The sequence below is a fragment of the Meles meles genome, chromosome 14 (assembly GCF_922984935.1).
Source record: "Meles meles chromosome 14, mMelMel3.1 paternal haplotype, whole genome shotgun sequence".
NCBI classification, from domain to species: Eukaryota; Metazoa; Chordata; class Mammalia; order Carnivora; family Mustelidae; genus Meles; species Meles meles.
Genome location: NC_060079.1, coordinates 4158223 through 4185538, shown reverse-complemented (window position 1 = coordinate 4185538; position 27316 = coordinate 4158223). Strand labels below are relative to the sequence as shown.

The 27316-nt window shown below is 43.8% G+C and overlaps 1 protein-coding gene across 1 annotated transcript in view; it reads left to right on the top strand.

Annotated features, from left to right (window-relative positions):
* Window positions 1–8766: 8766 nt before the first annotated feature.
* The window catches only part of LATS2 (large tumor suppressor kinase 2), a 76266-nt gene continuing 57716 nt past the window's right edge, over window positions 8767–27316 (top strand). The window contains exons 1-2 of the mRNA XM_045978100.1: window positions 8767–8982; window positions 22244–22788. Coding sequence (XP_045834056.1) covers window positions 22447–22788 — 342 coding nt within the window. The 5' untranslated portion in view covers window positions 8767–8982; window positions 22244–22446. The remainder of the gene's footprint in view (window positions 8983–22243; window positions 22789–27316) is intronic.

The following is a 27316-nucleotide window of genomic DNA, read 5'->3' as shown; positions in this document are numbered from 1 at the left end:
AACCGATGTTTTTCAGTTCACATTTTACCTTACTTTTGAGGAGTATGCATCTTTGTTGATCCCTTCTTCCCTGAAACACTCTTCCCTTTGTTTCTACAAAATCACATTGACTTCCAGCTCTCCGGTGGCTTGTTGGTTTCCTGTGCAGGCTCAGCCTGCTCTACTCACCATGGAATGTTGCACTTCCTCAACATTCAAGTCCCCTCCCCCTCTCCCTCTACACTGTCCCTGTGGGCAAATTCCTCGACAACTTCAGCTTTGGCGGCCACCTGCAGTATATGCAGGCAACTCCCAAGTTTGGCTCTCCTGATCCGATTTCTTCTGAGCTACGAATGGATGTCTACAAACTGCCTTCACAGCACCACTCCACTCCACCCAGAAAGAGAGCTCCAAAACCAATGCAGGATCTCAGGGCAATGGATGGCACTATAGCCCACCAGTTTGAGAAGTTAGAAACCTAGGGGCCACTTCCTTCTCCCTTGGTCCATACTGCTGATCCCACTGTTATTTCTCCATTTCACCTACTCTTTTCCTCATCCAAAGCTATCATCTTAGCCCAAGCTGTATCACTTCTTTCCTCAACTAGACTTTGCCTCCTTCCTCTCAGCTCCCACTCATCCTTCACTCAGCCCCCAGAGTGACCTTTTGGAAACACATCAGATCATGTCATTCCATCATGTCCCTTTCATGACCTCCCATTGTTCTAAGTATAAAGACTAAAATCCTTAAAATGTCACATAAGGCCCCATGTAGCCTGACCCTTGTGCACCTCTCTATCCTTACCTGTTATCTGCCACCCCCTACTTCTGCACACCAGTAAAATAGTCTCTTCTAGCATTTGAAGTTGTGCCTTATGTTCCTTCCCCCACAGGGCCTTTGCACAGGTAGTTCTTTCTGTTAGAATGCTTTTCCTGTCCATCTTTTAATTTCTTGGCATCTTTTACATTTCAGCTGAAGTGCTTCCTGATTTCTTCGACCAGATCACATCCCCTCTTTTATAAAATCTCATGGACAGTTGTGTCTCCTTTATAGTACTAGCCACAGTCCAAAATTTCTATGTTTGTGGCATTACCTCATTATTATTTACCTCTCCCACCAGACTTGTAAGCTCCGTGAGAATGCCTGTGTTCAGCATTTTGTCCCTGGTGCCTAGCACATCTGGATGCCCCACGTTGAACAAATTAGGTACTGCCGAAGAGGGTGACAAGACTGGCGAATTGTAAATGTACGACAAATATTTGAGTGAATATATGTGTTCCATTTTAGACCACTTTGACTTTGAAAGGTTGTCAAACTACACGTGTGAAAACGTCTAGTATTGGTTGGAAGTGTGGAAATGAACATGTGGGACTTTCAAATGCAAATTACAACTTTCTTACCCATGAACACACCCCAAATTCCCATGTATGCAAAATACCAGGGAGAAAAGGTAGGCAAACTCAAGATCGTGTAGGCAAAAACCTGGTTCTGTTCTTTAGTTGTGTGAATGCTGGGCACTGTGATGCTTTCCACCAGAGTGTTGTCCTGGCATCTCCTCTCTCTGCCTGAGCTCAGTTTAACTTTCTCTCACCCCCCGTGGTATCTCCCCAATATTCTTTCAGCTCCTCTCTCCTCCCCAAGTATTAATTTGACAGGACATAAGCACAGAGCGGTACCATCTGGTCTTCCCAACTTCTCTGTTTACTTCACGGCCTTATTTCTCTAACATTCTCCCTATTCTCTCCATTCTGTCCATTCTCCGCATGCCTGAAATACCAGGCTTTCCCATGACCTTGCTGCTGCCCTTCTCCCCTTCCAAGTATCTTTACTCAAACTTTAGTTCTTTCTCTACCTCTTCCTGAGGGGTATTAGCTCTGGGACATTTTTAAGTTTCAACCCAAACCAAGAAACTCTTTTTGTTCTGGAGTTGCCAGCTATCAAATACAATCTGCATGACTGCTTCCTGACTTTTACAGATTTCCCTTTGCTCTTTGAAATTTGGCAGCCTGTCTGTCACTGGCCTCCGTCCACTTCTGCATGTGAAATCACCTTATCGTCATCTCATCAGGGTTTTTATTATCAAAACCCATTTATCAAGCATCTGACCCGATTGGTTTTTTTTTTCAGATCTGATTAACAAAGCAAAATACATAGTCTTAAAAGCACTGTTCGAGAACAACCAAAACATTTAGTAGTTAATTTTAAAGTTAAAAATAGACCATGAAAATGTTTCTTTTACAATTACCCAATTAAATATTTATTGTCAATATGGATGAGCTCGGAAGTTTTCCTTTGAAAATGTTAATTTCGCTATTGAAACTGATTTTGTGGAGAGGAGAGTTTGAGCCTTAGACTGTTAGCTTTTCCTAAAGCAAGAATTACCAATGTTTACTGCAAAAGGTTAAATTAAAAAATTGAGGGATGCCTGGGTGGCTCAGTCGGTTAAATGTCTGCCTTTGGTTTAGATCATGATCCCAGGGTCCTGGGTTTGAGCCCCACATTAGGCTCCTTGCTCAGTAGGGAGTCTGCTTCTCCCTCTGTCTGCTGCTCCCCATGTCTGTGCATTCTCTCTCTCTCTCTGACAAGTAAATAAATAAAATCTTTTTTAAAAAGATAAATAAATAAATAATTTGAATGGAATGTTTTAGAACATACAGGAGCATATAGACCTTTTCAGTGGGACTTTTATTTCAGTTACAGACATAGCAACATGCCGTTCGTGTCTGCAAATAAAACAGAAATTGCACCCAACTATAAACGTAAGCTGGTGTTGCTGTCATAGCTCACTCAGCATAAAAAGTAAGCTAACGGAGGATGTGGTAAGAAAAGAAAATTTGTCTTAGCAATTCGTCTCTTAATAATGTAAAGTGTCAACATAAGAATTCTCTAAATGCAGAATGTGATTTTTATCTTGACAGTGTTTCTTTGAGGTCTTCTGGGAACAAATCTTCTTAAACTCTTGAGCAATTCTAACTTATGCAATCACATACTTTATTACTCATCTGGGAAGCAGAGCAGCTGTGTGGAGAATGAAGCTGTGCTCCGTGGTTTTGGAGGGCTGGAAAGGCAGGTCTTCAGACACTGGCCAGGTAGCCACCATGGAAGGCTTCTCCTAAACACGCCCCAGAGAATCTGACCAAGTTTTCCACGAGGTCCTGTTTTCCAAAATGGTGAAAGCAAATAGAAATAAACCAAAATCAGTGAAAATTTTGCTCTCCCATGATTTTAATATTAGAAAACACATGTAAGAATGAAAACTCAATACTGGGGATTTTCTCCTCTGGTATCAGAACTGTTTTCATTATTGTGAAACATAAGAGTTTGTACACTTAAAAATGGTTAAGATGGTAAATTGTAAGTTAGGTGTGTTTTTCCAAAATTGAAAAAAATTGGAAAGAAACCTTGAGGTGGAAACTATTAAATAGGTTCCTATTAAATAAAGGCTTTTTAAAAATTACAAAATATAAAACATTTCTGGTCACTCATCTGCTCTCTAGTAATCTATTACTCTCTTAAAAACAATAATAATCTATTTATCTCTAAGTCTGACTTTCTACAATTTATACCCTTCGGAAAATGTCCAGAACCTGAAGAAGTGAACGGCCTTTAACAGTTGAAATAACTATCACAAAGTTCTAGTTCTTCCTCGCAGAAGCAAGCCCTTTAGGAAGGAGAAGTTCTATTAGCTCTTAGTTTACATACAGTTTTGATAAGTTAAGTAATCTTTCTTACCCAAGAGCAGATTAAAAGCAGAAAATTAGTAAGGTATGGTATTTTACTAGAGACTGGAATCTTGATAGCATAGGGAGAAAAAAAAAAAAAAAGAAGTCAACTGCCTAACAGAAGCAAAACTAACTGCAAGGAAATCCCTCAAAAAAGCCCCCAAACAAACAAGAAGGTGAGGAGGAATGAGATTTGTTTAATGGGTAAGAGTCTCAGTTTGGGATGATGAAGTTCTGGAGATGGATGGTGGTGATGGTTGTGAACGTACTTAACGGCACTGAACTGTACACTTAAAATTAGTTAAAATGCTTAATTTTATATTTTATTTTATATTTTATCACAATTACCAAAAAAAAAAAAAAAGGTTTAAAAAAGAGTTCATCATTGAAACAGAGCCCCCAACTAATAGAACCAATATTGTTAACCTTTTCTCTGGATTCTTTTTTTTTTCTTTTCTTTTCTCTGGAAGTTGCTACAAGTTTGCAGAACCCAAAACTCACAACAACAACAAACCAGTAGATCTCTTTGGTGGACCCAGGGACATCGGTTTCAAGAAAAATGTGGTATTACATTTTGATATTTAAGATAGTTATTTTAAAGATTTTATTTATTTATTTGACAGAGAGAGAAATCACAAGTAGGCAGAGAGGCAGGCAGAGAGACAGGAGGAAGCAGGCTCCCTGCCGAGCAGAGAGCCTGATGTGGGGTTCGATCCCAGGACCCTGAGATCATGACCTGAGCCGAAGGCAGAGGCTTAACCCACTGAGCCACCCAGGCGTCCCGATATTTAAGATATTTAAGTGCATTCAGTATATTCAAATTAGCAGGTAAGAAGTTCTTTACATGTAGTCTTGGGGGAAGAATATGGTTCCTGTTCTTGCGGAGGTTATAATCTAATCAAGGAAACAAAATATACAGGTATAAAATTAAATCAGTGTAGCTCATCTTCTAGTTTTTTAGGGCTTTTAAGAGTGGAGCCTACTTTTCAGGCATCAACGTCTAAAAAGGCTGAGCCATAATGAGGCTTCTTGCACTGTAAGTTTGGGGGGCAGTGCAGGAAGGTTGTCTTAGGGCATACTCTTCAGGGGCCTCAGTGAGAGCTCATAAAACATCCTGGCCTCACATCTGGAGGGGACTGGCCAGGGAGGATCCACAGCTTCTCTCTGCTCTGGCTGATGCTGGAGACACATCTTTGAGTTCCCCTCTTCCTCACTGCACAAAGCCCATTCCTCCTCCCTCAGACAAAGCATAAGGGAGTTATTTGATTTCAGTTTCCTTATTTATAAATGCATTGTAATCATGATTCTTGAGGTCTGCGACTTCAAGCTTTGGCGTCAGATCATTCAAGGTTTGAATTCCAGCTCTTGGATCTTGGGGTTACTGGGGCTATCTGTGTTTAGGGTCTTTGTCCAGAAAAATGGGGTTAATAACATGGTTGTCTAGAGCATTAAGTGAGAACACACAGATTTAGGACAACAGCTGGTATAGAGTAAGGACACAAACACACATATATACACATACTATGTTAATTAATTTACACATTGTAACATTGCCACTGCTAGGCTTTGTGCTCAGCTGGACTTGTGTTCTTTCTTTTCTCCTCTTCTCAGCTGGATGCAGTGTTTGGATGTACTTATTTAGTTGATTAGTTAATTAGATATAATTTTTGCTGTTAATTTTTCTATTTAAAAGGATTAAGAACTATGAGACAAAAATCACCCAGAAGGGTGAAATATATGAAGGGGATTAAGAGTACACTTATCATGATGAGCACTGAGTAATATATATAATTGTTGAATCGCTATATTGTACACCTGAAACTAATGTAACACTGATGCTAACTATACTGGAATTGTAATTAAAAACTTAATTAAAAATCAAGTATATAGGGACACCTGGGTGGCTTGGTGGGTTAAAGCTTCTGCTTCGGCTCAGGTCATGATCCCAGGGTCCTGGGATGGAGCCCTGCATTGGGCTCTCTGCTCAGCAGGGAGCCTGCTTCCACCTCTCTCTCTGCCTACTTGTGATCTCTGTCTGTCAAATAAATAAATAAAAATCTTAAAAAAATAATCAATACATATAAAAAATAATAAAGAAATAAAACAAAAAATTACCCAGAATGACTACATCTAGAAACTACAACTTTTACCATTTGGCTGCATACTTTTCTGGACTTAAAAAAAAAAAAAAGATTTTATTTGTGAGAGAGAGCAGGGGAAAGGGCAGAGAGACAAGCAGACTCCCTGCTGAGTGTGGAACCAGAGGCAGGGCTGGATCCCATGACCCTGACAACATGACCTGAGCCAAAGTCAGCTGCTTAACCAACTGAGCCACCCAGCTGCCCCCTATATGTATACTTTTGAAAATTCTATATTATGTTACATACTTTTTGTATATATACTTTAAAATATAAACATATGTACTTACATTATTTTACAAAACTGGATACCACTCGCTTTTTTTCGAACATCTATAAGACTGTCAGCTCCAGCAGGGGGTAAATCGTGTGGTTTTGCTCTCTATGGTATCCCCAGTGCCTGGCTTAGCCCATGACCCCCAGCAGTACTCAAAAAATAAAAACAAAACAAGACAAAAAACCCTAAGGAATGAATGACTCCATATCAATAAACACATATCCAGAATAATAATAAACACGACCATTACTCATAATATTCTCCTGCATAGGTGTGCCAATTTGTCCAAGCAAGATTTTTAAAAATATTTTATTTATTTATTTGATAGAGAGCGAGAGAGCACACATGTACAAGCAGGACGAGTGGCAGGCAGAGGAAGAGGGAGAAGCAGGCTCCCTACTGAGCAGAAAGCCCAGTGTGGGGCTCATCCCAGAACCCTGGGATCATGACCTGAGCTGAAGGCAGACACTTAGCTAAGATACCCAGGCGCCCCTCCAAGCAAGCTTCTATTTAGAAATTTACTTATTTCCAATTTGTTTCATATATAGATATTTGAAAACTTTATTTTTTTTTTTTTAAAGATTTTATATATTTGACAGACAGGGATCACAAGTAGGCAGAGAGGCAGGCAGGGTGGGGCGGGCGGAGAAGGAAGCAGGCTCCCTGCTGAGCAGAGAGCCCTATGCAGGGCTCAATCCCAAGACCCTGAGATCATGACCTGAGCCAAAGGCAGAGGCTTTAACCCACTGAGCCACCCAGGCGCCCTGATATTTGAAAACTTTACAAAGATTTCTTTTTTAAAGGCACAAAGAATAACATAGCACAAATGATTGAACCTAATCACCCGGAATCAACAAATTTTAAGATGTTTTGCATTACTTTTTTAAATAAAAGAAATAATATATTGGAGGTAAAGTGGAAGTCCTCATTCTACTCTTCTCAGTCTATTTTCCCTCCTTCCTTCTACATAGGCAAGAGCCGTCATGAATTTGGTGCATCTTCTTGCAGTCTCCATGTCTATACTTATAAAAGTATTGTTAGTATAGGGACTGTGGCATTTTATTTATGAATATGGTATATATGGTGAATATGGTGGATATGTTGTTCTGCAACTGGCTTTTTTCCACTCTACAATTTGAATTCTATCATTTCTCGTATGAAAAGTATAGAACTAGTTCATTCACCTAGCTTTTTCATCACTTGAATATCTGTCTTTTATTTTCCTACTATTCCCTATTGCTGAATATTTTAGGTTCTTCTTGATTTCTCACTATTGCAAACAATGCTTTAATGGTCAGTATAATTACAAAATTTTATTAGGGGTTTATACATAATTTTTAAGTCACTAAATTCCTTTTATTTGCAATATTTCTTTGACAAAAAATGTTTTATTTAATTATGTTTACATCTTCGGATACAGCAAGGACAGGACCTTTAAACACATACAAGAAAGCCCCTGCAGTCCTGGGGCTGGGGAGGAGAGAGTAAGGTCATTGTATGAGTGAAAATGTACACAGGTGAGTGCAAGAGGGACTCAATTACAGAACATCCACTGGGGACTTATACTGTGCAAGATGCCTGGGTAGAGCACAGGAGAAGATTGAAAAATGAAATTGAACTCTAACTGCACAATAATTGGTTTAATTACCAGAGCTCAAAGAGGAGAGAAAAGAGGAGGGCAATCTAGGAAGATTCCTTGCCAGAGCTAAGACAGGACTGAAAGCCTGGGTAGGAATTAGAGGAATTAGAGGAAAGTGGACAGGATGGCAGACCAGAGGGACTGGGAAGGTTGTTAAAATGTCCAGAGATAATGACCTTCATTACCGTTTCTTTTCACATTAAAATTTAAGAACTTCACAAGAGTTTATTAGTTAAAAAGGAAATCGGACTGGCTTTTAAAACAAATTAGCCCTCACCATCACCTGCCACAGACTGTAAGTGGTAGGAAGTATGATGTCAGGAGAGTCCAGAAGTAGATTAAGGATTTGGCTTCCAGGTTACTACTGTTTCTACTGAAATCTCTGCACAATCCCTGCATATGCCCTTGTACTGCACTCATAGCCCACAAATGCAAATGCAAAACTCAGACTCTCACTTGTTGGTATACATTTCTATTTAGTTCTGCACATCATGAAACATTTCTCATAAACAATATATCCACAGTACTGGGGTTTGATTACATTTAAACTAATTTTGGGTATACAGTTTAACGTCTTTTATTACTTGATTCCGCGGACTAGGCTGTCTGTCCTCTTCTGCCTTTACTTTTAACAGCTGACACCTATTGGGTAACTTGGTGGCTCCTTCAGGCCTGTTAACTTACTTTCTTCGCCAGGGCCGGTGTGAGATGCTTAAGAAAACAGTAGCTTTAACGACAGTTACCAACTTTTATACCAGTGCAGTCCATGGGGCAATAACTGCAGCTGGGGGCGGGTGGCAGAGTGGCAAAAAGGTCCGCAACACTCGGCGGGGAGGCCGCGGGCAGGTGGCGGCGGGCGCGGGCGGCCGCGACCGGGAGGGAGGAAACGGCGGCGGGGCGGAGCGGGCCGGCCCCCGAGCAGCCAGGGCCGCAGGCGCCCCGCCCGGGCTGGTATGCGGCCGAGAGTGACGCGGGAGGCGGGGTCACGTGACGCCCGTGGAATGCCAACAATGTAGCGAATGTCCCACTTGGGTCTGCGCGCTGGAGCCTCGGCGTGAGCGCCCCGGGAAGATGGAGCAGCCGCCGCCCGCGCCGCCGCCGCCCGGGGCTCCCCCGTACCCGTGGGGCCAGCAGCAGCTCCAGCCACTGGCGCCCGGTCCCCCGGCGCGCGAGGCCCCGGAGCCACGGACGAGGACGCCCCGGAGGGTGTAGACCGCGCCCCAGGAGGTGAAGGGGCAGGGGCGGGGGGCGTGTGGCCAGGGGCCAAGGCGGGGCGGCTGGAAGTTTCCGCGGGCCGGCGGGGCCCCGGGGCTCCCCGCGCCCACCCTCGGGCCGCTGCGGGCCGCGGCTCCGGGAGGGGCGCCCGACTCGGCGGGGCGGCCCGGCCAAGGGGCGGGGAGCGGGGCGGCCGAGGAAGTTCGTCCCGAGCGGAGCCCTGCGCCCTGCCCCCACGGCCCCCGCCCGGCCCGCGCCGGGAGCCGCCTCCGCTGGCGGCGCGTCGTCTCGGGCCGTCCGGAGTCCGCCGAGCCGGGGAAGTTGGGAGCGAGCGCCCGGCCCGAGGGGTCCGCCGCTTTGTTGTGCGCCGGGCAGCCGCGGCCGGGCTCCGGGCGGGCTGGAGCGGCCGGGCCGGGGCGGCGAGAGGGGCGTCCCGGGAGGCCGTCCGCGCCAGGGGCATCCGGCCTCCGCGGGCTTTTACCCCGAGACCCGGCCGCGCGACGTTCCGGCTGGGGGCCGACAGCGTCCGGACCCAGCGGCCGCTGCACCGCCGTCCACCGAGGCCGTGCGGTCGTCCCCCCACAGGCCGCGGCTCGTGCCCCGCTGGTCTTGCGGCCGTTCCCGCGCCCGCCCCCGCGGCAGTGCAGCCCGCGGAGCCCCGGCGTTGCCAGGCCGGCGCTCGTTCCCGGCCCTCCCCAGTTGCCTCCCGGTCCTCGCGGGTCGCAGCCCGAGCTTCTGGGACACTTTCGCGGCCGCGAGAGCGGCGGCCGTTGCATAACACGCCTTTCCTGCGCCCCGGTTTAGGCGACTTTCTGGAGCTTGTCTTTTCGGATGCAACCGCACGTGCAGTTGGTTCCCTTGCCGACTCCGGGGACGCGAATTCTGAGTTAATTCGCGTCCTGCCGATCCTCCCTCCGCAAGCCCGCGTTCGGAACTTCGGGGAGAGCGTCTCTCAGGGTGAAGTCTGGCGCGCGGGGCTGGCGGGAGTGCAAGTCCGGAGCCTACCTGTGGTGGGTCGCTGGAGTCCCGGGTGCCCCAGCGGAAGGCGGGGAGGGGAGACCCCCCGAAGGGGTGAAACTCACCTGAAGGCTCGGGGGCCCGGGTGACCTAGGCTGCTGCCTGGATGTTCTGAGCCCTTCGGATGAGAAACTGTATTTTTTTTTTCTTGTCATAGTCGTGAAAGTTTATTTGTCGTTTTCTTTGTAGATTACGACAAAATCTTAAGAACTTTTACATTTTCATACGTATGTAGGATATAAGTGAGCGTGCTCTTAGGAGTAATCTAGACGTAAAAATTGTTTAATGGTACGCTTAAGCTAGAGGCTCTACATTTGGCAGATGAACGTTCAGTGGCCAAACAGATCTCTTCCCAAAGTATTAGGCAAATATGTTACATTTTTAAAGGAAAGTTTGCCTGCACTTTACTAAGAAACTTAAGCATACTGAAATTTGAATGGAAAGTCAAAAAACGTATGTTGTCTTTATACAGGCGTTGTGTTTAAACTTTAAATAAGTAGGTGAGGAGCCTTCCTTTAATAATGGAGAAAGCGACTCGTGGCTTATTTTTAGGAAATTTGTACTAAGTGGATCTTGCTCTATATAGTTAGTTGAATCTCAGCAGAAATCCCTCCATGATGGATCACCATTTTTGAGTGCTTAATCAAGAGACTAAGCTGCCTTGTATCTTTTACTTTTTCCTTTAGCAGCTGTTGTAATAAGGTAACAACAGAACAGTCTTCCAAAATAAGAATGCAGAGACTGTTTAAGAAAGTCTGTTTTAAATTATAATTAACAAGATACTATGTTATTCAGCCTATTATAAAATTTGGTCTCATTATCCAGGTATATAGAACACTGTTTAATGAGTACACCAGCATTCCTTTGAAATAAGAATTGCTTAACATTTAATAAATCTCAAAATGTAAAGCTATTTAAAATGGTATCTAAACAGAAGAGCTCATGCAAAAGCATTAAGGTGAATTACTAAAATCATGGAATTTTAGAACTGCAAAGATTCAGCTAGCCTCTCCATCTAGTTGGAAATAGTTTTGACCTGAGTGTAAATTGGAACTGTACATATTTCTTTCCTTAGCAAATCACAGGGTTGATGGGAGGGACTTTTCCTTTGGTGGGAGGGGAATGTTTTTACAATAAAATGCCTTGTTATTTTAAATGCTGTGTTGTAAATAGCCAGCCCTAAGCTTCTAAATCCCACTGTGTTTTGGGGGTGGGAGTGGGAGTGGGGGGGCAGGTGTTGAAGCTGATAAATTCACCATAAACACATAGGAAGGATTTGGGAAAGCTTTTGGAGGGGGAGGGGGTGTTCTGCTTTGTAGTAGGTAAACCATACCAACACAGTTTTGTTGAAAAGCTGCTTTTATATTTTATTTCATCATTATAATATGAAACTTCTAAACAATATTCCCCACTGACTTTTATTTTTTTATTTTTATTTATTTATTTTTAACGGCTCTGATTCTCTCTCTCTCTCTCTCTTTTTTTTTTTTTAAAGATTTTATTTATTTATTTGACAGACAGAGATCACAAGTAGGCAGAGAGGCAGGCAGAGAGAGAGGGGAAAGCAGGCTCCCCACCGAGCAGAGAGCCTGATGATGCAGGGCTGGATCCCAGGACCCTGAGATCATGACCTGAGCCGAAGGCAGATGCTTTAACCCACTGAGGCACCCAGGCACCCCCCCCCCCCACTGACTTTTAAAAAATGACTTGAAGAAATACAGAAGACAACTCAGTGCCTTTACTTTGTCTTAACTGTAAATCTGCTTTAAAAGGGAGCACAATATCCTGGTCAGCAGAATGAAGGGGTTGGGCTTAATAATCCCAAAAATGACTGACTTCTAGCTCAAAAAATTCTCTAAATCTCATTCTTTTTTTTTTTTTTTTCTTTTTTTAACAAAAGCCTATTGCTTAATTCCTCTGCACAGAACTGGGCCTCTGGCGCAAGTTCGGAGGTCACCGTTCCCATTTATGTGTTGTGTGGATGCTGCTGTATGAGCCAGGGCTTTATTACGCAGCACCTGTGAATGGCTCCTGGTGTTGGAAGGGAGCCCTCCTTGGGCCACCAGTTTCACCAAGTCAGCTGTTCTCTCAGTATTTTTAAAGCTAATATTATTTGATCTATCGTTTCATTTTTGAAGTGTTAATCAAACAAAGTAGTGTTGGAAATAAAGATAATGGTGATATTAAAATTAGGACAGAAATTTAACATTACTTAATGTTTACCGTTTACTATATGAAAACCTTATGTTGCTTACCATCTAGACCAAGTCAACTTAATTGTGACAAAAGGTTTCTTAAGTTAATTAAATAGTTTTTGCTCATGTACTAATCTTTAACATTCATAGGAATTTTTTGGAGGACAAGTGAAAAAAACCTCATATTTTGTAGCTGTGGTTTATAGTTATTGGTAACTAATCTTTGCTCTTTTGTGGCATAGCATAGATTCTGCAACCTCTAAATTAGTAAGGATGGTAAAGATCTTATGAGTATAAGCCTGCTCTTGAATGGAGTGGGCCTCTGGAGTATTGGCCTCCAGGCAGTTTTCCTGATCAGGAAAGCTAAGAACCAGCAGGTTTCATTCCTAATTAATGTCACCCTACCTCAGAGGTCTCACTCTTGTGTTTTCATTAAATGTACCAGACAATACCTGCCCCCTCCCCAACATTATCTGCCTATTCATTTTTCTCTTCTGTGTTTGAGCCTTTTCACAGGAAGTTCCAGACTCTAAGAATAGCTTCACACTTCCTTCATCAAATCATAGCCTTTTGCCTTTCTAGTTTTGCTGAAACAATCATTTCTCTAGTGGATTTTCTCCAAAATCTACATGTCCTGGATTTCTTTGGACAGTCACACTATTACCTCTGTCCATAGCAGGGACTCTCAAATGGGATAGGTGTTCTGACTCCCTCACTGGTGTGTGTCTGAAATTTGGAGGGGGAGGAAGCAATGCTTTCTTAAAGACTGAAAACCCAGGGCACCTGGGTGGCTCAGTGGGTTAAAGCCTCTGCCTTCTGCTCAGGTCATGATCCCAGGGTCCTGGGATTGAGCCCCATGTTGGGCTCTCTGCTCTGCAGGGAGCCTGCTTCCTCCTCTCTCTCTCTGCCTGCCTCTCTGCCTAGTTGTGATTTCTCTCTGTCAAATAAATAAAATATTAAAAAAAAAAAAAAGACTGAAAACCCGCACTGGGGTGTGGAGTTGAAGATAAGGAGACCCATCCCATACAGTTGCTTGCTGTTAGGAATGCTGCAAATAATGGGTCATAAATCTATCTATAACCTGATCATTCTGTGTGGTAATCTTGAGGGCAAACTTCTGTGGCTTCATTTTTTTATGCCGTTGTTCATCATGCATACGTTATGCATTATCCCACAGATATCAGGTACAGAGCTAATAGAGAACATGATGGTTTGCTTTTCCTGTAGATTGTAAGCTTATTTAGAGACGAGACCCTGTTCTTCCTGGGTGAGACCTCATAGTATCCAGCAGAGTATTTGGCATATAGCACTTCTAAACACACTGCAGCCTTGTGATTGCACTATTTATTGGTGAGTTTTCCGGGATCCCCAGAGGAATGTAAGCATTGATTTCCTCAAAGACCCACATTATGAGGGGGAGCCCCTGTCGTGGTTCCTAGCCTGGACGGTACTGAAGAGATCCGTCAGCATGGTAGTTTGTGTTTCTGACATTCAGCGTCTGGCTGGAAGCCTGACCTGTCTGCCTGACTTAGTTTCAACTTTGCTAGTTAATTATAGGAAGGATATGATTTAAATAATAACTGGAATCTTAGGTCCAAGAAATACAGTTTTTAAAAATGCCAGTGTTTGTCATTAGTGTGGGTCTCAAGAGACATGGGTTTGGTTGATTCTGCGGTTGGGGCTTGATGTGTGTTTAGCATCCAGTGTGGGTTCGTGAAGCACTAACAGAAATTAGAATGAAAGTTTATGAACATCTGATAGCACTTTCTAGGATTGGAATTGGGTTTGAGAGGGCCAGATTAAGGGATGCTTCAAATACTGCTCTCACATTTTTACATGAGCTACCTATTCTAAGTAGTCATTTCAGTTCCAGGTTTGGAAATGAGGTGTTTCTGTTTTGTGAGTTGTATTATAGTTTTAAAATTCTGGTGTCTTATAGTTTCTTTTAAAGTATATTTCAATTGATTGATGATGCCAAATGAATTTCCAAAATTAGACTTACTTTGCTTGATACTCTCTTTTTTTTAAAATCCACATTCATGAGGCCTTAGTGTCATATTTAGAAAATTCTTGATGAAAGAACTTATTAAAATGATATAATGGTGTGTCCGAGTACCTCATTTCCAGCTGCAATCTTTGGTGAGTATTCTCATGAAAAATTCTTTCATAAGTTCATAATTTGGCCATGAAACCTACTGTCTTCAAACTAAAACCTAAAATACAGCATCTCAAGCTGAGAAAATACTTACATTCTTTATGAGACTGAAGGAAAGTTTCATGCTTTCCAGATTGTTCAGGCTGGAACAGTTTGCCCAGAGCTGCTATTTTACACACGGGGCAATGCCTGTGGTGGTCGCAGGACCAGCACTTTCTGTTCAGTGAGGGTGGGAGATGAGAAGAACATGAGAAGAGTGGGTGGTGACCTCCCACTCCCGCTGCACGGAGGAGCTTCCCCAGCGGTGGGTTAATGGGGTGTCACGGAATCATTCTTTTGACTTTTCTGTATGTTTGAAAATTTTCATAATAAATTGTTGAGGGAGAAACAGAAGGAAAAGAAGCTGAGCCAGATTCCGTTTAAGGGCTCATCCACTTGGTATTTCTTGGCTTCTGTGTCAGTTCAGACATCAACACAGAAATGTCTGGTCTCACCTGTGCCGGCTGGCTTTATAGCTGGAATGTTTGTGGGACACATGAGTGCTTAAAACTCCCAAGAATCTCTGGGCCGCTGCTCTTGGGAAGCTGCTGCCTTGTGTGTTTCGGCCTCCTCGCTGTGGGGTGGCGCATGCGTGGGAGGGCGTATGCGGCACCTGGCAGGTTAGTCTGCACTCTGTGTGGGGACTTTGCCCCCCTGCCGGCACCCTGTCCCAAGGTTCGGTCTCTGCACGTGTCACTATGTGTAGCAAGGGAACCAGTCTTCAAACACCAACTAAATGTGAATAGTTAGACGATTCCCCCCCCTTTTTTTTTTAAAGATTTTATTTATTTATTTGACAGAGAGACCACAAGTAGGCAGAGAGGCAGGCAGAGAGAGAGGGAGAAGCAGGCTCCCTGCTGAGCAGAGAGCCTGATGCGGGACTCTATCCCAAGACCCTGAGATCATGACCTGAGCTGTAGGCAGCGGCTTAACCCACTGAGCCACCCAGGTGCCCCTCCCCCCATTTTTGTATGAGTGTTAAATATACATAGTATTTATCATTTTATTTTTTATTTTTTTATTTTTTTTTAAAGATTTTATTTATTTATTTGACAGACAGAGGTCACAAGTAGGCAGAGAGGCAGGCAGAGAGACAGGAGGAAGCAGGCTCCCCGCTGAGCAGAGAGCCCGATGCGGGGCTCGATCCCAGAACCCTGAGATCATGACCTGAGCTGAAGGCAGAGGCTTAACCCACTGAGCCACCCAGGTGCCCCGTATTTATCATTTTAACCATTCATAAGTGTACAGTTCAGCTGCATTAAGTACATTCACATTGTTACTGCCGTCATTGCCGTAATCTATACTCAGAGCTTTTTTATCATCTGAAAAGAAACTGTACGCAAGCTCCCCGTTCCCGTTCCCCTGGCCCGTGGCCGTCTCCATTCTGCTTTGCTCTCGCAAGTTGCATATCTTAGGCCCCCCATGGAAGCAGAATTGTGCAGTATTTGTCCCTCTATGTGGCTTACTTTGCTTAGCATAACATTTTCAAGGTCCATCCATGTTGTAGCCTGTGTCAAAGTTTCATTCCTTTTTCTGACGGAATAATCTACCGTGTTACGCAACTCTGTATAACAGTTACTTGTGAACATCGCTGCGGAACATTTCAGGTGGGCCCACGTCTTACACTTCAGAGAAAGAGCACTGCTGTTTATTGAGTGCCTTCCGTGTGCTCAGCCTTGTGCCAGGCACTCTTCCCTACCGTCTTTAGCCCACTGGCAGGGTTTATCACCGGGTTAGGATGGAGGGGACAGACCCAGAGTGCTAGGTGACTTCATGTATTCATTCAACAGATCTTCTCGGGCCTTTGTGCACGTCTGATAGGCGCGCTTCTGCCCCATAGACCCTGCAGTTGAAGTGACTCAGGATGGAAGCAGGCACATCAGTCATGTGTTATACACTGTGACAGGGCTGTTAGTGGACACCAGGGTTTCTGAGGTTGGGTGGGTGGGCAGGGAGGTCCTTCTGCAGAGGGGGTTTTTCAGCCGAGAATTGTAAGAGGCATAAGTGAACCAGACTGGGAGTGGTATTTGTTCCTCGCAGAGAGAATAGTCTTGCTAAGTTTCAGAGGTAAGGAAGAATTTGTTGCCTTTAACTTGCCCTAGGGCATCCAGGTTGAACCTGATGCTGGCTGGTTGGGAAGGAGTCAGCTTCTTGAAGCTCAGGTACTGCTCAAAACTGACCAACTCAGGCCCGGCTGTAGCCACATGTTTCAAACATTAAGTCTAATCACTTAAGTTTTTTCTCTCTTCGTGCTTTCTTTTTTAAAAAGGAAGCTACTTTAACTTTTCAAGCATTGCTATCAAGTAGTCATTTAAAGAGGAGTCACTCACCTACATTTCTACATTCAGTTTGGTTCCTTTCCCACTAAACCAATCTGGACTTTGCCCTGGTCTTGTCTCTTGACTTGATTAAAAGCTGTTTTTTGTCTTACTGATTCTGAGTCCTGAACTTCTTAGTAATTCTGATAATTGGCCAGTGTGTTGTGCATTACCGATGAGAATGATCTAACACGGAGTTTTACCTGTGATCTTCAGAGCAGCCCTGTCAAGTAGACAGAGAAAGGCTTGTTACCCCGCAGGAAACTGAAGCTCTGAGAGATGAAGTGCTTGCCCAGATCACATGGAGCTAAGTGCCAGAGCCGGGGGTGGAAGCCAGGCTTCTCACCTGCAGCTGCTTTTTCCTTTGCACTGAAACAGCCATCTTCTGAATCAGTGTCCCCAGACCTGTCCTTACCTCCTGATAAGTGCCCTTCTCCATCTCCACCAAGGCTTCTTTCTTCATGCTCATAGTCCAGGTGGTTGTCCTGGCCCAGAGAATGGTACTACCATCGGCTCTGGTTCCTAAATCAGAAATGTGGCCTCCCCTTTCAAACCAGTCCTGTAGTGAATATCATTGACCCTTATGTGTTCTACTTCTTAAGCTGTTGAATCACCCACCTTTTTCTGTTTTCCAGCTACTATTCTATTTTGGATCCCCTAATTCTTTGGGTAGACTTTTATTGTCATGTTATCTAAGTAATTGATCTTCTTGTCTGTCTCCCATCTTAAGCTGTGAACTTCTTCAAGTCAGAGACTGGTCATTATTTTCTGCTTCTCTAAGAGTTAGTAACAAGGCCACCTCGTATGGGTGTTTGAGCTGTGCACTGTTCAAGGGCCTTACGTGTAAAAGGGTGTACTTCACGTCATACGAATACTCACTTAAATAAGGGCATGAGTAGCCTATGTGGAGACTCTGGGCCACTCACAGAATACCTGTGCAGCAGTAGAGAGTCACCTCTACACATAAGTCACATGGCGTGCATGTTGTGCACCCATTCCAAAGAGTACACATGATCACTCCTCTGTAACCTGCCTCAGAGGTCCAGTTCCCACCCTCCTTGTGATTCAGACTTTACCTGCCCTTCTCCCTGGGAGGTGTATGGTGTGTGTGTGTGTGTGTGTGTGTGTGTGTGTGCACATTTGTGTGATAGATTGTGACAGTGTGATAGATTGTGACATGTGGCATCGGTATGTTTCAGAGTGTGCCAGGCCACTGTCCACAGAGCTCTGGAAAGCTCCCCAGGGCAGGAGTTGCCCATGTTGTACAATAATATAGTAACAGCTTACTTGAGGAAGGGGTACCTTTTTATAGTCCCACAAAGGTACCACGTGAACCACTAGGGCTCTGCCAATAACTACACAGCAAGTATTGGATGTGGTGGTAGAATCAGTGTCTCAGAGCCGACCACTCGCTCCTCAACCCCTCATAGCTCTGGGGCCGGAACCATGTGGACTCCGGCAGCCATACGGCAGCAGCACAATTTGCAAAAGCAAATTAGACTGGGAATAACCCAGATGTCCTTCAGTGGCAGAATGGATAAACAAGTATATTCATACAATGGAATATTACTCAGCCTTGAAGAATGGCAAACTCTTGCTACATATCACTGTACCGATAACCAGTGTCGACCAAAATAAGCTAGACATGAAGAGTACACCATGTCATTCCATGGATATAAAGTTCAAAAATCGGTCGGACTAATCCTTGGTGTTAGAAGTAGTGAAGGTGATCCCCCCTGGGGCATTGGTCTGTGGGGGGCCTGGGCCTTCTGGGTTGTAATGACACACTCCTTGATCTAGATAATATTACAAGGGTGTGTTCTTTGGGAACATTCATTGATCTTATTATGATTTGTGCACCTTAAGAAATATATGTTCAACTTAAATGAAAACAGCCCTCCCCCCAACCCCCCCCCCCCAAAAGACTGACTTCTTCCCCAGCTTTCAGTAACTTTGTGTTTCTACAGTAAATTCCAGAGAGCTTTCAAGCCTTGAACCCACCAGGGCCTCTTTCACCTGTGCCTGGCTCCCCTTCTCTCTGCTGGTGTGGCTGGGCAGAAGGGACACCCCCACATCTTGGATTGGGCATTCTCAAAGCTCTTTTTTCTTCAGTGTGGACTGTTTCCTGTGACTCTTGCCCGCCCTTAGCTGAGTGCAAAGCAGCTTTGTAGCTTCTCTTCAGTTTGCTAATATCACCTGACGGTAAAATGAGGCTTCTCTTCTGAGTCATGCCAGTTGGGAGGGATATGAGCTCTCCACTCACTTACCTAACCGCTCCTTCTCGAGGCTGAGCAGAGAGCTCCCTAGCTAGGCAAGTGTTCCCCTTGAGAGCTGGTGGCTCTCACTGATGTCTCTGAGGCTAGACTAAGCCCAGCGTGTCTGGCCAAGGTGTAACTAGCTCCTGAAACCCTCTCTCCTCCCTCCCTGGTACTGCTGCCCCTCACCCAGGCTTTCCTCACCCACCTGGTATGTTGCAGTTGTCCCTTGCAGTCCACCTTCCAGTTGGCTTCCAGACTCCTCTTTAAGGGCACTTTTGGCCACGTCACTCCTTAGCTTAACCACAGACAGTGACTTGCCACCATCTGCAAGGAGTCCAGACAATTAACATGGCCTTGAAGGTCCTGCTGGGTGGAGCCCTGTCCAGCACCCACACTTTCATCCCTCCTCCCTCCCGAACTCTCTGGGAAAAGCCTTTGCCACCCAGATGTAAATGTGAGGGGTGGGGCCTGTCCTCTGCGCCTTTGCATAGGCCTTTCCCCTTGGCTGGAATTCCATTGTTCCTACACTTAGATTCAGTTATCTCTACTTCGGGGCTTTTTCTGGCTTTCTCCTTTATTCTCCCACTTGTTAGATGATTTCCTCCCGTCCTCTTGGGCACCTCTTTTCCTTTGAAGCTGTTTATTTGGCTACCTCACCCTCCCCTTGCCGAAGGCTGGATTTTGGTTTTATTTGTACTAGCAGTTCCTGAGACTTAGTAGGCTTCTGATGAATGTTTGCAAGGTGGGTAGGTGGGTGGCTGGGGTGTAGATGAGTAGATGGTATAGGAAGGGTGGGTACCTGTTGATGCAAAGAAACCCTCCCTGATGATTTATTGTGAAGGTAGGATGATTTATGTCTTGTGTATTTCAGTTTTCAAAAAAAGGGGGGGGGAGAAGACCCTAGAGATTAGAAACAAAGTGATTTGTGTAAATTCCCACAGGAAAAGATAGAACTCTCCTGCCTGTTCTCAGACATAGCGAGTCACTCAGGATTCTTCATACGTGCTTGGCAGCTCCTTGAGAATCTCTGTATTTTTGCTGGAATGGGAATTCATGGTTTTAGAAATTCAGGTATTTCAAAACAGATGCTTAGACCACGAAGTCACTGAAAATGAGTGTGGTTGCAATACGCCCCATTTTACACCAATTAAGCAGAGCTCTGGGCTTCTGGCCCCCCGCCAACACTCTGGTCCAGGCCCCAGGGAAATCTCAGCAGTTCTTGGATCTAATTGTCCACTGTCTGCATAGTCTTAAAACAGTCATTTCGGTGACTTTACTGTGTTAGATGTTGTATATTAAAATAGGGATTTCATGTTGAAAAATGTATTTAGTCTGCTTCTTACTTTCTAAATAGAATCTTCCCTGTCATTGAGAATAGTTTGAACTTTTTAAGACCTTCCATCTTCCCACCTCTAAGAAAAGAATAGTAATTTTAATGTCATTTCTTCAGATTTACGGTCATATATGATTTGAAATAGATCTGTATAAGTAAACTCATATAGAGCGCTTAGAGCCTGGCACATAGTGGATACTGGACAAATATTAGCAACCATTTTTCCTTCTACATGATGAAGCCTGTGAAGCAGATTTCCATTTTACAGTTCTGAAATTCCTTACTGAAACAGAAAGTCCAGATCATCCCCTTCGCCCTGTGGTTTTAAAAGACTGCTCTTTTTTTAATTGGTTTTTCTTTGTTCATTAAAATACAAAATGCATCTCCTTTACAGTTTGCTCATTGTTCTGTGGGTAAAAAGGAGTGAAATGAGTGAGGGCAGAAGAGGAGAGACAGGGAGAGAGAGGGGCCCCTAGAGCTTCAGGTGTGAGCCCAGAGGCTTTGCTGCAGGTCTGTGCTTTTGCCACCACTGGGCATCTGACAGCTAATTACACAAATAATAGTAACACAAGTAGTAGAAAACATTGTTTACCAAAGAGTTCCAGGGGCTACTGAGCCGGTTCCATGCATGGTCTTACTCAGCTCACCATTGCCCTCCTCTCACTAAATGGTGTCATCTGTTTCACCCAGAGAGGGTGAGGGAAGTTAAAGGACTTGTCCCGGGTCACCCAGTCACCAAATGAGCTAGATCCTGCTTCCAGGAGCGCTGGCTGCTAAGGGCAGTATCGTGTTGGGCTCCATTTTGTTTTCTGATGCAAGAACAACAGAGTAGTCAGTGAATTGGGCCTGGGGTGGGTGTAATTCACTATCAAAAAATGGCTTTGTGGTCCTAGTTCTACATGCAGAAGTTGTTTCCATGCCAGAGTGGTAGGTGATCTCTATGAATGACTTACTGAAACAGCCCCTCGTTAGTATGGTCATCGCGTACCCTGAGAAAGAATCACCCACATGCTTTTCACAGTCCCCTTTCATGTAAGTATCAGTTTCTACAAGAAAGGTATTTAGGTCACAATGCTGATAAGAACTTGACCACTTTGTAATAAAACAAGGGAGTAGTTATCTTCAGAATCTCATAGCATGTTGTGTTAGAACTGCTTTCAGTTGCAATATTAGGATACCTTTAATGGGATAAGTTTTGTGGTATCTTCCAGGAGGTTTGGGAGGGCTTTCTGTGGAATAATTTCTTTCTTTTTTTTTTTTTTAAGATTTTATTTATTTATTTGACAGACAGAGATCACAGGTAGGCAGAGAGGCAGGCAAAGGGGTGGGAGAGATGAGCAGAGAGCCTAATGCAGGGCTTGATCCCAGGACCCTGAGATCATGACCTAAGGCGAAGGCAGAAGCTTAACTCACTGAGCCACCCAGGCGCCCTTCTAAGGAATAATTTCTAAAGACATGGAAGGACCACAGGTTTGGGGTGGGAGAGTAGGTTAATGAAATTATGGAGATAAGAGACAAAGGTGTGGCTCATGAGTTGAGTGGTTGGTTATTAGGAACAAGCCAGAAATCCAAGACCTCATATAGAAAGCTCACTCAAGCTGTGAATTTCAAAATGAAATTATATTATAGTGAATTATTTTAAATGAGCTATCAACTGTTAATACTACTGTCTGCTCTGGCCCGAGTTAAATATTTCTAAGTCAGTACGAGCTTGTGGAGATTTACTTTATTGCAGATTACATATTACAGGAAGCATCTTAGTGTCTAGATGTCATGTGTGCCAACCAAAGCTGAACAGTTTTTTTTTTTAATCATTTCTGAGAGGTGATATGTTCTTTCTTAATCCTTCCAAGTGGAACAAGTGGAATATTTTCAAGATCATTGTCTGTTTCTGAAAAGTATTGTTAACAGTATGTGAAAGCCACAAATGAGTATGTTCTTTCAATTTTCTTTTTCAGATAACGATGATCTTCAAAATGAAGACTCTGGAAAATTTTAGGTTCTCTATAGGAACTACAGAAATTGAAGGAAAGAAGATTTTCAAAAGGAAATTGTTTTGAAAGTATGTTTACAACTAACTGATACTGTTGACAGTTTTTTTTTTTAATAATAAAACACTTTAAGACGATTGTATTTATGGTAAAAGGAAACTGGACTAACAATGAGGCCAAAGACTTTTCCTGCCACAACTTATTCTGGAAATAGCCGCCAGCGACTGCAGGAGATTCGGGAGGGCTTAAAGCAGCCGTCCAAGTCTTCCGCTCAGGGGCTGCCTGTGGGACCAAACAGTGATGCTTCCCTGGCCACCAAAGTCGTGGGGGGCAAGGATGCTGCCAGGCAACAGCAGCAGATGAGAGCTACCCCAAAGTTCGGACCTTATCAGAAAGCTTTGAGAGAAATCAGATACTCCCTGTTGCCTTTTGCTAACGAATCCAGCACTTCCGCAGCGGCAGAAGTAAACCGACAGATGCTGCAGGAACTGGTGAACGCGGGATGTGACCAGGTGGGTGTGACCTTCCCAGGCTCCAGCCCTGGCAGTTAACAGTAAGTAGTCCCCCAGAGTGCAGGGGAGACAGCCAAGGATCCCGTGCTCGCCCTTGAAGGCTCTGAATTGCTTCCGAAGAGAAGTGTTTCTGGGTCAAAACCAGAGGCCCTTCTGGTGTGCCATTGCATTTTTTCCCATCTTCTCCCCAGAATGGTCTTTTTGGCCACTTTTCCTTTACAGGCAAAATCTAGACATTTCCGAACTCTACTGAAATTGTACCATGTGTCTTTTCTGTTCTGTCCTTGTGAAATTGAGAAGGGCTTTCACACTTAGCCCTTTCTTTGTTGTTTATTTGGGCTTATTCTGAGCTGTGATAGGAAAGATAGTGGCTTCCCTTGTTTTTAGTTTGTGCATTCGTTTTACTTAGTTAAGGGAAAGGTTGATTAACATGATTTGGCTCTTCTTAGACTCTTTTTTTCTCCTATTTTAAAAAACAGTATGTAGGGCGCCTGGGTGGCTCAGTGGGTTAAGCCGCTGCCTTCGGCTCAGGTCATGATCTCGGGGTCCTGGGATCGAGTCCCGCATCAGGCTCTCTGCTCAGCAGGGAGCCTGCTTCCCTCTCTCTCTCTGCCTGCCTCTCTGCCTACTTGTGATCTCTCTCTCTGTCAAATAAATAAATAAAATCTTAAAAAAAAAACAAAAACAAAAAACAGTATGTATACTGTTATAGGAGACGGAACTATGTTAAGGAAATGAGCAAGCAACGTAGTCTGACTTCTCAATTGCTTTCAAGAGTAAGGGACACATTAATGTAGGTGACAGTAATAATATATAAATACACAACCTTTCGCTCTACATTTGTGATGCTGTGGAGACGCACATAGCCACGTAAAACCCAGATTGAGGGGTTGCACAATGTAAAATGGAACTGGTATCCAACCACATAAAAATGCATTGAGTAAAATCTAACTGGTAAAAATGTAATTGTCTTACAAAAGGACTTCTGAAAGCTAATGCTCTGTTACCATCTGTCATCTTAAAAGTCTCAGTTGCATGAACATGGAAATAAGCTAGGTACTTTTGTTGCCTTGGAAAATTAGTAAGATTTCATGCTCAAAGCACATCAAGATGGCTTGAGCACTTGTAGTTTCTTAGAAAGAACCTAATTACCTACTCTTGGCCTCACAGTCACAGGAAAAGGCTAACAATACCCTCTTTGATTTTCAAAAGCTATCTCAACCTTCTTGTTGTAGTTGATTACCATAGAATTTAACTAGAGTATTTATATTTCTCAGATGATATGTTTGTGAAACTAATCGTGCTATTTTGCAGGGCACTGCCTTGACACTTTGGGATATACTGGGATTAACTTGTGTGAAGCAAGCATTGTTATGTTGAGAGTTGCTTTTCCAAAGCACAGGATCGTGAATAATGCGGTGCAGAGTGTTTTAGCAGTGGAAGCTGACAGCAGAGGCATGACCTTTCTCATTGTGAAAATATGAAGTTAAATACGCTGCCAAGTGCTATCCCTTGACAAACAGAACTTGATGGTTTTGAAAGTAGGAAGGAGCAGTCTGGGGGAAATTCTAGAGTAAGATTGCAGAGACTTGAAAACCAACAGCAAAGCCTAAAATCGTCTATAAATCACTTGCAAACAAAAGAGGTAATCAGAGCAGGGTGTTCTTTGCAATTGTGTTTCAGCTGTGATAAAAAGAAACAAGCGAAGCAAATAATCCAAAACACAGGTGGGATTTCATTATAGCAAAATCCATTAGTGATAATTACAGTGCAAGAAGTAATGAAGCTGCTGCTGTATCCAAGACAGTAAAATACAAATACAGTAGAATTAAGGATCATGACACCAATGACGTTCCCGTCAACATTTAATTTATGTTAATTGATGGCGGGAGGGACTTCATTTGTCATCCCTAATGCTCCTGAAGTGATTCAGCCACTTCGGTGTATAGCGTTATTCTATAAAGTAAAAACCTCTGCCTTCAGCCTGACCCTCCAGTTTGGGTCTGTATACAGGGTGCATTTGCTTTCAGAGAATCCTGGTCAGAACGTCATTATGAGAACCTGAATAACGGGAGTGGAGATAATAGTACCTCTAGTGTTGTGTGGGTCTTCAGTAAAGCAGATTATCAGATCCAGTATAAGAGGTACAGAGTGCCTAGTGTTGCAGCTTTTAAGTTTCCTTTGTCTCCTCCTCTGTTGCCTTTTAAATTTTTTTTATTTTTTATTTATTTATTTGACAGAGAGAGATCGCAAGTAGAGAGGCAGGCAGAGAGAGAGAGAGAGAGAGGGAAGCAGGCTCCCCGCTGAGCAGAGAGCCCGATGCGGGACTCGATCTCAGGACCCCGAGATCATGACCTGAGCCGAAGGGAGCGGCTTAACCCACTGAGCCACCCAGGTGCCCCTCTGTTGCCTTTTAATTTAGCTTCAGTTTTATTCTCTTGTACTTTGTCATTTTTTTTTAAGATTTTATTTATTTATTTGACAGAGAGAAATCACAAGTAGGCAGAGAGGCAGGCAGAGGGAGAGGGAGAAGCAGGCTCCCCGCTGAGCAGAGAGCCTGATGCGGGGCTCGATCCCAGGACCCTGAGATCACAACCTGGGCCGAAGGCAGAGGCTTTAACCCACTGAGCCACCCAGGCGCCTCATACTTTGTCATTCTTAACCCTAATACTGATCAGAATGGTAGTAAGCTCCATGTTTTCTCAAGGTCTTACTAGTGATACACACTTTTGTATGCCCTGTTTTATCCATTGCATATACATGTTTATACATTTTTTCCCACTTTATTTGATCTCAGGCTTACTGAAAATATTTACTTGAATGTTTATGAGTGTTTTCTTTTAAACTTTTTATAGAAGAAAATTTATATAAGAGGGCGCCTGGGTGGCTCAGTTGGTAGAGTGACTGCCTTCCGCTCAGGTCACGATCCTGGAGTCCCAGTATTGAGTCCTGCATCCAGCTCCCTGCTCTGCAGGGAGTCTGCTTCACCTTCTGATCCTCCCCCTCTCTCATGCTCTCTCTCTCTCAAATAATAAAAAAATCTAAATAAAATAAAATTTCCAGTGAACTTCACCCAGTGAATCACACCCATGTAACTAGCATGGACGGCTGTTTTGTTTTCTTTTTAAGATTTTATTTATTTATTTGACACACAGAGATCACAAGTAGGCAGAGAGGCAGGCAGAGAGAGGAAGGGAAGCAGGCTCCCTGCTGAGCAGAGAGCCCAAAGTGGGGCTTGATCCTAGGACTCTGGGATCACAACCTAAGCCAAAGGCAGAGGCTTAACCTGAGCCACCCAGGCTATTTTTTATGATGTTTTTTAATTTAAGTAATCTCTATACCCAACGTGGGGCTTGAACTCAACACTCTGAGATCAGGAGTTGCATGCCCTTCCAACTGAGCCAGCCAGGCACCCCTAGGGGGTTGTGTGTGTGTGTGTGTGTGTATGTTTTAAGATTTACTTATTTATTTTTAGACAGCATGTACATGAAAGAGAGCACGGAAGGGAGGGCAGATGTTGAGGGAGAGAATCTCCAGCGGACTCCCCACTGAGCGTGGAGCCAACTCAGGGCTCAGTCTCACAATCATGACCTGAGCTGAAACCAAGAGTATGGCGCTCACCTGACCGAACCAACCGGGCACTCCGGCCCCCACAGGGGTATATTTTTAATTAAAATATTTTTAATGTAAATTTCTAGGAAAAGTAAAAGACTAAGTATTTTCCGTGTAGTGATATAGTATAAATGTCAAATGATGCAGCGTCTAAAATGTTTTCGCACATACACTAAAGACTTAATGAAATTTTCCACAGGAAAAAAAGGCCAGTGGATTAATATTCCTTATGGAGGGAGCTATTCTTTAAAGGCAGATTAAAGGACTTGGGATGATAAGTGTTTTGGTTATGAGTGTCATATTTTTTATCATTTGGATACTTTTTCATACTGACATAGGTAATAATTTAAATTTAGCTTTTACTTTATCTTATAAAACTGAGTTTCACTTTTTCTCTTACTCTTAGTGGTTTCAAGTGATCATATTACCAGGTTTTCCCTCTTTTTTTTCCTGACAAAGTTTTAAAAACTACTAATTAGGGGTACGTGAGTAGCTTTTTTTGGTTAAGTGTTTGTCTTTGGTTCAGGTCATAATCTCAGAGTCCTGGGGTCAAGTCCTACATCAGGTTCCCTGCTCAGCAGGGAATCTGCTTCTCTCTTTCCTGCTCTCCCTGTTCATGCTCTCTCTGCCAAATAAATAAATAAACATGCTAAAACAAAAACATTAATTTGATTTTGCGATGACATTAATACATGTAACATGTCTGCTTCTTGAAAGTGTATGACTTGAGTCCTCTCACTGAATTGCAGTGGGTTACGAGGTGTAAGGGTGCTGTTGGGACAGGCTCACCGGACTTGGGGCTTCTCAGGGTGCAGGGCTGGCCGGCTGGCAGAGGGGTCGAGAGACGGCAAGGATCCTATGCAGCACTCCTACAGTCTTCGGAGTGGCTAAGCTTTTTGTCACTTGTGCCTCTTAG